Source organism: Lampetra planeri, chromosome 18 (genome assembly GCF_965212315.1).
Source record: "Lampetra planeri chromosome 18, kcLamPlan1.2.h2, whole genome shotgun sequence".
NCBI classification, from domain to species: Eukaryota; Metazoa; Chordata; class Hyperoartia; order Petromyzontiformes; family Petromyzontidae; genus Lampetra; species Lampetra planeri.
In genome coordinates, this window is record NC_136124.1 from 12138319 (window position 1) to 12152864 (window position 14546).

The following is a 14546-nucleotide window of genomic DNA, read 5'->3' on the forward strand; positions in this document are numbered from 1 at the left end:
ACCAAAATGGGAGCGTTGGTAGCTGTGTCAATACAAGCACAGAAACCGTGGGTATATTTATTTTAAAGAGAGAGGCAGTCGGCCTTGAACCCGGACTTGGAACAGGGGGGCAGTTGACAGGTCAGGTGACGGAGGGAAGGGAGGAGTTCCATCGGCTCTAGAGTACACATGACAACGGGCAACGCGCGCATTACTAGGACGGGGAGCATAGGACACTCTCTGGAGCATATGCCCGCATACGCTCCCGAGCGGGCGGATTTTGACTGCTGCTGCTGCCGCTGCCTCGTGTTGCTCGTACAAACACTCGGTGGCGGTGAGAACATACGCGCACTTGCGCACTGCGCGCCTAGGCTGAGCGTCGTCGGCTGTCGCACCCCAGCCGTAGGCCACTGCGGCACGAACACTGATGTCACCGCTGGGCTACGTTATGGGCAGCTACGGGCAGTTCAGAAAAATCCAATCGTTGCACTGTACTTCTATGACCCTCGTCTTCATTGTGGTGAAGTTTAGGTAAAATGAGCCACACGAAACGTCATCTCCAAAGCCAACGACGCTAGAAGTCGTGGATTCGATCCCAACCCTGACGATGCCAATTGTGGTCGGGTGGATTGATGACCGGGTCCTCCGGTTTTGCCCTCCACATTTAGAAAGGGCATGCGTTGAGATTATCTGGCCTACGACTACAAATTCCCGTGCGTTTATGATGTAAGCCGCTTCGATGAACTATCGTGTGTGGCCTGATCCTCTCTGAAAAATGAGCTACAAATTAATACTAAATCAGCCAAGATCAAGGGGTCAACACGCCGATGCCGCTGATGCTCGCCTTCTGCTATGAGATATCTCTGATCAACAGATGCTGCCCGATCTCCCCAAGGCACTATGAAAACCTCACATTCTACCGCTGGCGGGGCTTCAGGTCCTTCCACTTGGTCGCCAGTCTCTGGGTGCCCATTCCAGTGCCCGTCTCGGCCAAGGTGCCCTACAACGCTGCACTTCACGAAGATCGTCTACAGCCCGGTTTTTCGGCCGCCGTTTGTGAACTTCACAGCTGCCGGCAGAAATAAGGAACGTGACACTTGCGTTTACCAGGAATATACATTATAAAAAACTCTTCGGTTGGGGTATGTCATTGATACGCATGGATAACACACGCGAGCCTACGAGTTATTTATGTAGCAGCAAACATGACACGACTTGAAATGCGGTGCCTTGCTGCTCAATAAAAGCACGGGCCGGGGCGCTTACTTCCATCGGTGGTCTCAAGTCAGTTGTGTAAAACAATCCACATTACTATGGCAGGAACAGTATATCCAGTAGGGGAAAAAACCCCACTGTGTTCACATCCGAATGGCTCTAGAAAAAGTAAGAGTGGGTTAAATCAACCGTGGAACGAGATTTGAATTCGCGACTCCCATTGGTGCGAGTCTGGCACAGACCCGTGGTGCCACGTGCGTGGCGATGTTAGAAAACACGAAATTGCTGGCCGGAGCAGTAGTTAAGAGGAGCTCGCAGCTGGAACTAAGTGAATTAAAATCCCAGCCAGGATAAATTCAGTTCTGCTGAATCGATAACAATGAGCAAGACGCCCCCCTCCACCTCCTGCAAGATGTCAACAGTGGTCAGATCTTAAAGAGATAAAAGACTGGCCTCTGCCATAGGAACGCGAAATTTCTAACGCTGGTTCAGGAGAACCAACGGAGATGACGAGTGGTGCCCTATTGCTCAATTGAACAAGGGAGACATTTTGAAATTGACCTGCTACACTAACCCATTGAAAATCAAATTGTTACAAAACTAATACGATGCGACAACAAACATGAAGGAGAAATGTGCCGGAATAAATCATCAAGTTATTTTTAATGCAGTAAAAGCCTCGCTGAGCCTGAAACATACTGGCGGAGGATCCTGCGCGTTGGGGCGCTAAATGTGAGTCACAGGCCCACTTGCTGTAATGCCATCGTGTGGGCACGTCGCAGCCCAAATGGATTAGAATGTCGCATAAAACCACGACCTCTGCATGATCCACCAACACTCACCTCCACACGACGCACAGCTCATTGGGTTGCTTGTTTAAATCCTCGTCTATTTAGAGCGTCACACTGGAGGCAATGCGGTCCACATTCGATCTCATCTGCACTTCCCACGGCAGATCTGTGCACTACATTTGTAAGTGGAAATTCTTAGTCCAGCATGCGATTGTGGAGACACTGACCAGATCATCAACCACACAGTAGTCTACGGGTCTCTACGTGAGCCTACGGGTCTCTGTGCAAGCCTATGGAACCAGTGAAATCTGAAGATTCTGAAGATTCAATGGAGGGGGGGGCCATTGACGCAATCTGCCGCACATCGACCAAAGCCATGTCCTTGCTAACCAATCCGACATTGCCTCGCAAGTCGGCATTCATCCAGCAACACACACACACACACAGGCACATCCCCGTCGCGTACGCGCCCACTCACTTGCTGCACTGGTGACGTTCCTGCCCAGAGTGTTAGTGGTATTGTCACTGCTGCTGCGACTCAGGTTCATGTTGTTGGTGGCGTTGGTGCGGGCAATGTTGGCCACCCTGCGCACGAACGACTCCATGAGGCTGGAGGCCTCGCGTGATGACAGGTTGGGCACGCTGGCGCTGGAGCTCATGGGCGCCCCGGCCGCCATGAGCGCGCTCACGGAGAGCCGGTTCGTCACGAGCGAGCCCAGCGGCCGCTGCGGCGTGCCGCCCTCCTTGTTGGATGGCTCCGACACGGAGCTCACGTCGGGCGAGCTCACGCTCACCACGTTGAGCGCGATGCCGCTCGCCTCGCCGCCACCCCCCCCACCGCGCTCTCCGGCGTCGATCACCTCCTTGTCGCCGCCGCCGGTGGGCAGGCCGGAGCCCGTCGTCTCCTGCACCGTGTCCACCGACGCCTCCGAGCCGGTCTCCGACACGGGCAGCGACTCGGTGCTGGACAGCACCACGAAGGTCTGGGGGCCCTCGGTGCAGGAGACCGCGAGAAGCTCGCCCGAGCTGCCCTTCCGCTCCCGAAGCTCGGCGGGGCACGGCTTGCCGTGACGCAGCACGGAACGCGTCATCTCGTCCGCACGGGCACCCATCCCGCAGGCGGCGGCCAAGCCCAGCACATCGGTGCTGCTGCCGGCGCTGCACACCGAGCTGCCACTGCTCTTCCTGCTGCCGGCCATGGCCGACTTCTCCTGGCTGTTGTTCTTCAGGAGGTTGCTCCACGACTGCGTTGCCCCGGACAGCGTCAGCAGCTTCGGCGACACCGAGATCTCCGGATCGTAGCTCGGAGCCAATTTCAGGTCGAATTTCCCCTCGGCGCCCATGCGGTACGAGTTGGATCCGCCGGCGTCCCACGTGACGTCAATCCACCCTGCGGAGCGCAAGGCCAGCCCGGTTATGGATGACATTTCATCAGATTACAAGCTAAGGAGACCCGAGCCTCAACTTTGCTTGAATATGGGTGATAAAACGTGCATAATGCGCGTTATGGGGCTTTGTGGATAGTTGGCAAAAATTGCTATTCAAGAAATAATAAAAAGTAGTTTCTAATTTTAAGAGGGGCGGCGGGAGAGACGCGTTTGACCGCCGCGCACCGTTGTGGAGCTCCCCGGTGACCGTGCCGTCCCCCGGGGGGTTCCCGTCCTGGTCGCGCCACTTCCAGTCGATGCCCCGCACCACACGAGCGCCCGGTACCAGGTACTTGAGGATCTGAGACCTCAGCAGCCGGCGCTGACGCCTCAGGTTGGCCTCCTGCTCCTTCGCCGCTTTACCTGCGCCGCAACGGAGCCACAGAGAGACGATGGCGCCGATCAGTCTGGCCGGCCCTCCCGCACCGAGCGTGCATCTCCCACGTTCACAGCCCTGAGATGAGCGGTTGATATTCCACATTCTCATGATAGGAGCCCGTGTCTGCCACTGTTGATAGATCGATTGACTGCATAGAGGGAGTCAAGTGCAAAAAAACTCCCCTTGAAAGGAATCGGACAAACAACCCAAGGCAGGACTCGCACAAAGCATGGCGTAGGTAGGTACCGATAATAACTCATTAATGACAATTATTGTTGCACAGGAGCTGAAGATCTGAACTTTATCACTCATCGGATTCCTCCAGTATAAATATTCTTATTCTTCAGTTGAGTGAGGTTATTCGACGACTGTGTACGGCTTCACTTGCAGTTAAGTCAAATTAACATCGCGGTCTGCGGCCCACAGGTTCCCCCCCCACCACACAAGGCCCCCCAACCCCCCAGCACCCGGCTTATCCACTCACCCAGCTGATCCTCGCACACGCCTGTGACCGTGCCGTATATCTCGAAGCCAGACAGGGACAGGTAGTGGGTCTGCCCGCTCGCGTTCTTCCCCATCTGCTTCAGGCGAACGTGCCTCCAGCCCTGCTTCTCATCCTTCGGAGACTCAAGTGGCCAAGTGGCTGTGGACCTGGTAGAAATAAACAGACAAATGCAACGATCGCGTTATTATTAATACGATCCCCAATGCACGCGTCATCAAGCCAACGCCGGATGACAGCCTCCTCGCACCATATCGGTCACGGAGGTTTCTTTCACCCTACTCCACCACGTCAGGGTTCTTGTCCAGGTTGGTGAAGGCGGGCAGCATAGATGCTGGAGCAGAGTACAGTACAACAACGCATGTTACTGCATTGTCCCTGGCTGACAACGCAACCCCGCTGCTGCCTGCAACACCTGTTGGGCATGGTGGTCCAACCCATCCAAGCACAAGCGAGGCTCAACTCCACTCAGCTTCCGAGAGAGAACACGGTTGGGCTCATTCAGGATGGAACTCTCCACAGCAGCAGCACGACTCACAACCTCTTCTCTACACCAAGGACCAGGACCGTTATTGCCTTGGCGTGGTTTCTCCACGGCTGCCTCCGTATGCGTCTCCGCTCCTGCCACCTTGCACTACAGCTCACGGTGGAACTCTCCACCACAGCAGCAGCAGGATGACTCACAACCTGCTACTCCTCTCTACAACAAGGACCGGGACCCGTCACTGCCGAGCGTCTATTCTCCGTGGCGGCCCCCGCCGTCTGGAATGCGGCCATCATCATCATCAGAATTATATTATTTTATTATGTTTAATTTTTATTAATTTATTACATCCCTTCTACGTGACTTTACCGAAAGAACCAAGAAGATCATCATCATCGTCCCGCTGCTGCACGTTTGCAGCAGCAGCGTTCGATCTGCACCGAATTTTAAGAGACACTTGAAGGCCCCACAACGTTTGCCCTGGATTTTGAGTGACGCCGAGCTTGGCTCCACATCTAAGTCACAGTCATTTAAGTCCGTGAAATATTGTGCACGGTATAAATTGCACGACTACTCTGGAAATAATGAGAACTGGGAATGCATTTCGGACCACATTTCACCACGATGAGCAGCGTGAATCGGTGAAGGAAAAGCACGGCAACCCGGTTCAGATATCAACCACTGCGGATATTAATCAGGAATTGAACCTCGGGTAACACTCGGTCCACAGTGCAGTGCACTAATAACCAGCGGTGCCACGGACACTACAAAACTCCAACACATTATAATGGGGTGCTGCTGCTACTGCTGCCACCTTAGCAGGGGTGCACAACTCAAATAACAAAAACACTCAACGCATTCGTCAATAACGGGCAACGATAATCAAGACGTGGCGACATTACGCACAGCGGACGGTACAGTACGATTACCGTAGATCATACGGCGCACATGGCAGCGACGCCATGTCGCGGAAAAGAAGTTCAACATACATATAAGTGGGACCCCCCTTACCCTGGCTCGTTGAGTGCGCAGTCGTCACTGTGGGTGTAGAGCGTCGTCCAGTTCTGTCCGTCCTTGGACACCTGAAAGAGCCAGTTGCGCAGGGCGGAGCGGCCGTAGCCCCGCGCGTGCCTCAGCGAGTACGCCGTGGGGATCAGCCAGAGGCCCAGGTCGATGGCAAACCAGGCGCTCTTGTCGTCGTTGGTGTGGCAGTTTAAGGCCGAGCTGTCCCGGTTGAGGATGTCCTCCAGGCGGCCGTACGGGAGGTTGCGGCCCTCCGACGAGCTGACCACGACCAGTCCGTAGGCGGCCGGGTTCACCCACTCGTAGGCGGTTCTGCCGCAAGAACATCGGGCGGCACGCGGTGATTTGTTGATTCAATCCGATGAGAATTGATTCTTTACGACATGTCGTTATGTGCACTGCATCGCACGTGCAGGATTTTTGCAGATTTTATATGCAAATGTCACCTTTAGTTAACTAACATACAAAATGCACAGTATTTTGTATGAATAAAATATACAAATATTGTATTTACCAAGTAAAGCCCACTGAGCTATAAGTTATTTTTGAGAGGTGACCTGACCACACATGATAAGCTCATCCAAGTGGCTAATATAATCATCACGCATGGGAATTCACCGGAGCAGCCAAATAATCTACACGCACATTTCTAAACGTGGAGGGTAAAACCGGAGGACACGGAGAAAAGAAAAAAAACCACACGACCATGGGGAGAGAGTGAACACGCAAACTCCAAGTATACAATAGGATTCGTACGGGATCGAACCAACGATCTCCTGTGCACCAGGTGAGGGAGCCAGCATCTCGCCACCGCGGTGTAACCCTGTGCAGTAGAATCGTGACCCAGTAGCGTCACAATTCCCAGAATTGCCAGGGATGGGATTGTTGCACGCCTGCTGTTCACCCCATTGCGTCAAGACAGACACGTAACTGCTCCGAGAGAAATCAGGTAGCACCTAATTAAGGTGTTATCGCTGGGGTTGCCACCCCCCCCTAAGGTAAAAAAAAACTGGGACATATCATGGGAAGAATCAAACTCACAAGGCCGGAAGAGCGGAGGCCAGCGTGCGAATGCATCGCCTCATTATTGTTACGCAACTGATAAAAACTGTTCCGGGAAGACATTGAGATATCCCTGAAATGGCAGCTGCCTCTTTATGAAAATGATTTGGTATAGATTTAGACTTAAAATGTTGATCTGTATTGTATTATGATTGTTATTGGGATCAAACATAGAAAAGGAATTTTTTGCACTTTTTGTACGCAGCATGGACGGGTTGTGCTTTTTCTGTAGGATTTTATTGTTTACGTATGTGATGTTCAGATTTGTGCACAATTAATTTCAGGTGTATCTTGTAATTTTATTGTTTGTTGCGGTAGTATTTACCAATATGCTCTCACCGATTTTTACCTGCAAACTCTGACAGGAACGCAATCCCTCCACTACGATTCATTTGAAAATTTGCCAATTCAGATCAATGCGTTTTTCTTCATGCGGTTACCGGTAAAAGGTCACTGCGGGGCGGTAGTGGCTATGCTGCACATGGCCCGCAATTATCTAGCAGGGTGGAGGTAGCAGCAAGGGTTGGTGGATCACACACAGATGTTGTGAAACTCCTTTCCCATAGGTGTTGAGGAGGTGCAATACTCCTGGCTTGCCAGGAGAAGGCAGTACAGCAAGTGGACTAATCGCCATCTGTTTCCATCTGCACGGTGATAGAGTGTTGCCCCCTTTGTGCAAGGCGTGGGTTTTCTCCCCGCGATCCAGTTCCCTCCAACTTGTATAATAAACACAACTCATCATTAATTAGCTGAAAACATCTTTACAAAACAAAAACCCAATGCGGCACGAGCCTCCTGAATAACAGTCCTACAGACTTCGGTGTGACTTTCCTGGAAAAATACGTTTTTTAAAAAAAAGTTCCAGCATCTGCCTTCTTAGCTCGATGAGCCTCACGCGAAATCATCCGACCGACCGGGCGACCGATTTTAAACCGCGCACGTGATAACCTTACCTCGCGTTGGTGCCGATCCAAAAAATGATGCCGTTCTCATCGAAGTCGTGCTGGTGCCTGAAGACGAAGGTCTGCCCCTCCCGGAGCTTCCGCACAAACGCAAATGAGGACCTGTCGTAGTCGTACCATTGCTTGGCAACCTGCAGGGGGGGGGGGGGGGGGTAAAGGTCGCTTGCTCAATCCCAAAACGCACGAATGAGACACTCTCAGATATACACACACACACAAAGATTCCCCGTATAGCCTTAACAGACTGCTGGGGCAAGTGCTGTTAGCAAGCACCTATGAAGGCTGGAACGGCACACGAGTGGAGTGGGTGGCCAGCACCAAGCATGGCGGCCTTTGTCTCCCCAGTGGCGATGTTTACACACCGCACCAAGCACTCATTTGAGGCGGAGTCAGCCTAGGGGAGGCCCAGGACCGGTTTAGATAATCGTCACTGTTGTTGGCCATGAGCGGGAATCGAACTTAGGTTACCGGGTTCATAGCGCAGCGCGCTAACCTCTACACTACCGCTCCCCACTAGATATATATAGATCAATACACATCTAGTGTGTACATAGATATATACACACAGACATAGAGGAATCCTCCACCCGAAGTTGTTGCTGCACTATGCATTGTTTTGCATGTTCATTCCCCATCAATAGGCAACATATTTCCTGAGAAGTCTAACGTTTCGCATATGCAAACGGAATATTTTGCAGCGCAACACCACACTGTACGTGTGAAGCAGTGTAGCACGCAGTGTAGCGTGCAGTGTAGAGCGCTCAAAATCCAAATGCCGCGTGGTCAGCCTCTGTCTACCAGCCAGCCTTTTCGTGTGGTTCTCATAGCGTTAGGTGATTTAAAAAGTGCAAAGTGCTTAGAAAGACGAGTGCAAAACGCACAGTAAATGACGACGTTGCCTCGCCTCTGGCAATAAAAGGCGAAAGGAAAAGTATTCATCTAGAGGTTTTAATTACAAGTTTTAAAGCGGGTACAAGGCAGTCGATATTAACCTGAATGCTTGGCCTCCACTCGACCTCAATGGGAACTATTTAAGCTAATGCGGGGAAAATTCTAGAACGGGCTCAAAATGTGGCACCTTTAACTGCAAATAAATTAACTCAAACAACAGATGTTGAAATCTAGAAAATAAGGAAAGACTTTAAAAGTGTCTAGAATGAAGATCAAAACCAGCGTAGCTCTTCATCTCTGACAAGTTTTATCTAATCATTTGTATTTATTATTCGCTACAATGTTAAATTTAAATTATATGCATTTTTGTAAACTTCATGACATTTAGTCACTTTCTTTTCAGAAATGTCAGCATGCAACGCAACCCATTATTTTAACATTACGTCTATAGGAAATTAGAATTTGCTTTTAGTAAATTCGAGTTAAGTAGCATTTCCCAGGAACGTATCCCATTGTGCATAGTGGGAGAATTCTGTATATTATAGAGACAAATTCATCTTTAAAGTTGCTACTGTGATACAAAGCGTAGAGATGGCAAGCATCTCAGTGGACAGCATGGACACCATGTTCCTACGACTCGAGTACGGGTTATTGCCATGCACCACACTGCTGCAAAAAGGAATAAGTGCGTCCCTCAACACCAACACAGCCTCAATGCTGACCCACAGCCTCAATGCTGACCCACAGCCTCAACACTAACTCGTAGCCTGAATGCTGACCAACAGTCTGAACAATGATCCAGTCTCAACAATGATCAATAGCCCGTGCTAACCCACGGCCTCAACACTGACCCACAGCCTCAACACTGATCCATAGCCTCAACGCTGACCCACAGCCTCAATGCTGACCCACAGCCTAACGGTTGGGGAGTGCGAATCGCGAAAATCTCCGTTCTGCACAGCGGACCGTGCAGCGCTGCGCAAAGCCGCCACGTTACCATCTTGAGGAGGTATTGCTCCAGACTCTCCACGGTGGCCAGCGGTTCCATCTTGAGCATCCGTCCAGTCCGATCGATCAGCGACGTCTCCCCCGGCGCGCGCTCCAGACGGAACCTGAGACGCCGGTTTAATACCTGCGTGCAGCGTTGAGAGAGACGGGGGAGATTCCCCTCAACTTAATAACCAGGCGAGGGCCAACTGAGGCCAGAAGCCTCCGTGCCGTTTAAATGAACTCAACACGTTAGTCAAGAACGCTGCGTGTGGCCTAAAAAAGGAAAAAATATAAAAGGTGATGTCTTGGGCAGTGGCCCTTCTTCATCGCACGCGAATTGTGCTTGTGCACCGCTGCCAAGGCATCAACAGATCATTTAGTTGCCACAGTGCTGCTGTTTTGCACTCCCTTGCCCAGCTTTTGCATCTCATCTCACTCTGCTCACCTCCACACGCGTAAGTTTGTACAATATTTTTCATTGCTGCACTTTATCAGATGTGCTTCTGCGGCCGTCTGGAGCTATGCCCTTTTTAACAATCTAGATTGAAAATTCACTTCTATAGAACTGCGTTTTGGGTTTAGTTTGTTGTCCTTCCCCCGCACCTCTGATGAGCACGGTTGGCTACATACGGTGCGAAAGAAATTAAACATACATACATTTTATTTGTTTCGCTTTTGTAATTTTGGTGACCGAGGTCAACCCTTGCAAATGAGACCATCCTGGTCTCCAGAGTTCTCAATCTGGTTAAACAAAATTGACTTGCCACTCCCCTCCCTCTCATCTCAAGCTACCAACCTCTCATCTCAAGCTCCAGTAACCAAGGATTTCTGTTGAAGCACCAACTTTTCTCAATGGGAGGGTCACTCAATCCACTGCTGGATGATGGCCTCTCCCAGCCATGCGAATCGTGGGGGTTAACTGACCATACACTTTCTGCCAGTCACCTCTAGACAGTCAACCCATGGCACCAGGGTCTGTCCCGTGACCTGTCAGCGTTTCTTGTGGCCTCAAAGTGCAGCTAGCCAGGCACAAATGCCGTGATATCACCGCAACTTAGTGATGAATGACTGTACATTAACATGCAGAGATGTGGATGCGTCGAAGTCCAATACAATCAATTTTTATGCACTGGCTTTTGCTGCCTGCTGTGTAAACATGGAACTCTGCATACTCTACATGCACCCGTAGTTTAATACAATCTACTATTTACAAATGAGAGCTTCCCTTACCTGAAGATTGTACGGTGTTCCAGGAACATCGTAGAGATACAGAGGCAGCCTCTCGATGGATTCCAAAACGGCGATCAGCTTTCGCACCAAGGCTACAGCCAGATGGCTGCACACGTAAACACGAGACCAGCAATAAGCAGGGTTACTTAGTTACTTACTCCTCTTCGCCCCCTGTGGAGCTTAACGCTGCAACAAGGCCATGCCATGCCGCACGGTCTTTAGCAGCTTGCTCTAAGTAGCAGGGTTAGCTTCAAGAAAATCCAATTGGGATAATGCGAGAACAGCAGTAGCTATAGCAGGCAAGCGACGCGTACAGATGATCAAGGTAGAAACTGGAGCGCACGGTGATCGCCAATCCAAGCACTATCCAGGTTCAAACCAGCGTAGCCTCCGAGATTTGACGAGATCCGTCAAATTCTCAGCGATTTGGTTGTAGGTGCGTAAATTTAAATCAGTGTGTTGGGGTTAAAACTGTCTACCCACAAGACAACCGCTGTTCACTTCAGCCACAAAGCATTATTAATTTCATCTACCTTTGGAGAAATCATGGGCCTAGCCAAATAGGATGTGAAACGTCCAATCGCAAGCTGCTCACTTTACACCCGGGGACGACGAAATAACAAAACAATCACAGGCACCTTTCGTCATCGTCGTTCCTCTTGAAGGCGGCCTTGAAGATGTTTATCCTCTCAATGATCTGCTTGCAGCTGTGGCGATGCTCCTTATTCACATTCTACGGAGGCATGCGCGACACACGACCAACAAGGCACCGTCAGCAGCAGCAGACGTTTGGCACTCCCGAAAGAAGTGCAGGCCACAGTGGTTTATGACATGGTCCATAGTGTGGCTGTGTGGCCACAGTCAACTACTGTGACTGACCTTAAATTTTCCGTGTATGAAGGAGATGTGCGCATCGGCCTGAGACGCGGTAAACATTTGAAATAGCGAATTCCACCTTCAGGGCTAATGTTGTTGTGTGATTACGTTGACAATAAGGAAAATATGTTTGACTCTAAAGGAGATTGGCACGAAAAACCCAAACACTGAGCTATGTAGCTCTTTTTTCAGAAGCGACCTGGTCACAAATAAAAGCTCAACAAAGTGGCTTATCACGTGGAAATTGAAAGCAGCCAAATACTCTAAACGCATGTCGATTCTAAATGTGCAGGGAAAAACCGGAGGTCCCAGAGAAAAATCCACGCGACCACGGGGAGAAAGACACGCAAACTTCAAATATAACAGCAGGCGTCAGGGTTGGGATCGAACCCACGACCTCCTGTATACCAGGCGAGGTAGTTAACATCTCCTGGCCAACGTGGCACCATTACAATCAGGACCGGCCGTTGAATTCGAACCGGGAATCTCCGCAACAAGCGGCGAACGGCGCCCACTGCTGGGCCGCGTCAACGCCCGTACATGCGTTTGTCTCGCTGGGTAAAACGCATTTACACCCGATGCATCACACAGACGAGCCATGAGCGTCATTGTGGGGGACGTGAGCACCAACAGAATAAATCAACAGACGATTCGCCTCCTTCCCATATTTGTACCATCACATACAAATGTAAGGCTTTTTGTTTTACACATCTCAATTAGCCACACAATCTAGACATAACCCTCAGCCCTAACCCATCATTTTGCAGGCAAACTCTAGATGTCAAAACTGGTTCTGGCATGAACCGTGATCCCACAGGAATCGAACCAAAGGTAAACGGTGCAATATGCCAACAAATGTACCCATAGAGATCACTTAATATGGGTCAATATTAAATCACGTACGTTGTTTAACACAGTAAGAAGCGCTTGTATAAGGCCGCTGCTGCTCATTTCGTATGGACTGATAGTGTTTTCATCTTTCAGCAGCAAAGTTAAGTCTTCCAGCGAGGCCTTCATCAACTCCACCCAGTTGTTGTCGGCTTCATGACCCTGGAAAAAAGAAAAGAACCAAAACAAAACACCGCTTTTATTCGGCGCGTGACCATGCAGTCACTCAACTTGAAATCGAGCCTCGTGCTATGAGCATTGATCCATATAAGAACGCACGAGTTACAGATGATGAAAACAGTGTTAGGCCAAGGTTATGGGAACATGTGGCCTGTGCGCCGGAGCCAGCCGGTGACTTAATTTCACACGGCCCACGACGGCCATGAAGCCACGAAGCCTACCACACTGAACTGGCTTGCAATCGACATTTAACCACCACTCCGAGCATATTAGCCGCAATAATTGGGAACGAGATGGGATTTTTTTTTTCAACTTGGCAACCCCGTTTGTAATTTTAAAACACGATCAGGTTACTTCAAGTGTGCAGTGACAGAATGTAAATTTCATATTCAAAATCTGGAGTCACAACAGGATTCAACACCTTTTAAAACACACCAATGTGACCTATTGTAGGGATATATTGTAATCGAAGGTTCTAAACATTTTCACCCTCATGTTGGTTTTACGATTTTTCTGGTGAGATGCCTAGAATAGAGAATGTTTGTATCAACTTTCAGCTATTACTCCCTTCTAGAACATCCAACAGACATTACTCCAATTACCAACGCCCTCAGAATTGGCCAAATTTCAACTACGTACCTCAAAATTACTCAACTGAAATAGCAGCAATCATCACTCCCCCCTACTGTTGCAAAAACCTTGGCAGGACCCTCCTGTAAGAGTCAGTGAGGCTGTTCCTAGGTAAATAAGTGTAAGGAAGATAACAACAGGAGCTCATATTCTGCAGCGTGATTGCCGAGTGAGCACCCGGCTATTCCTATAACATGTAAAGCACGGAACTGACACTCGCCGTTTGTATCACGACGCTTGGTGGTCGTGATTGTCACAAAAAATCCGGACCATGCAATATCTGTAACCGTCGCCGGATGCCCATGAAATCAGCGAGCCCCAACAAGCTCATCGAACCCCTTCCTGCCGAAATCGAAGACTCCCTCACCCTGCTGTTGGAGTGCAGCTCCCACGACGACTCTAGCCGCGTGGCGATGTTGCGCAGCGCCAGCACGGTGCCCCGGGGCATGCTCTCCACCGCCTTGAAGTGGTTCTCATAGAGCTCCTTCGCCATGATCTGCACCTGTAACCACACGCACGCGCGTGCGTGCACGTACGTTTATAAACTTTTTTCGCACAACCGTGCCGATCGGTTGCCACCGTACGCAGCTCTTCAATCCCTTGAGCGTTATAAATGACGTTTATAAACTTTTTTCGCACAACCGTGCCGATCGGTTGCCACCGTACGCAGCTCTTCAATCCCTTGAGCGTTATAAATGACGATCACTGGGCAGCGTCGCTTCGAAACCGACTCGGAACGCTTTCTGTAAATGATGGGGAAACTGTCAGAAAGATTTTGGCGGGTACAGTAATACCCAGATTGACGTCTCTCCCTTTCACGTCGTTTGGCAAATACGCCGTGACTTTATTGACACTGCTACCCGATTTGCATCACCTCAACCCACACTCACGTCGCTGACAGCATCGTCATCCATCCTCTCTCGGAACCGTCGCCTCTCAGCCTTCATTCGCCTCTACCTGCTACCCTGTAAATCGCTTTGATTGATGTCGTTTTGATATTCGACGTCGGACCTTTCAGGATCACATCCCCGACGTAA

The 14546-nt window shown here is 50.3% G+C and overlaps 1 protein-coding gene across 15 annotated transcripts in view; it reads right to left on the reverse strand.

Moving 5' to 3' along the window:
* The window catches only part of HECTD1 (HECT domain E3 ubiquitin protein ligase 1), an 87246-nt gene that overhangs the window by 34140 nt on the left and 38560 nt on the right, over positions 1-14546 (reverse strand). For all 15 annotated transcript variants that reach the window (XM_078602573.1, XM_078602569.1, XM_078602576.1 and 12 more), the window contains 10 exons: positions 13877-14011; positions 12715-12861; positions 11574-11668; positions 10936-11041; positions 9713-9847; positions 7816-7955; positions 5789-6112; positions 4276-4442; positions 3599-3775; positions 2464-3375 (listed from right to left, as the gene is read on the reverse strand). In XM_078602573.1, the coding sequence (XP_078458699.1) occupies positions 2464-3375; positions 3599-3775; positions 4276-4442; positions 5789-6112; positions 7816-7955; positions 9713-9847; positions 10936-11041; positions 11574-11668; positions 12715-12861; positions 13877-14011 (2338 nt within the window). The remainder of the gene's footprint in view (positions 1-2463; positions 3376-3598; positions 3776-4275; positions 4443-5788; positions 6113-7815; positions 7956-9712; positions 9848-10935; positions 11042-11573; positions 11669-12714; positions 12862-13876; positions 14012-14546) is intronic.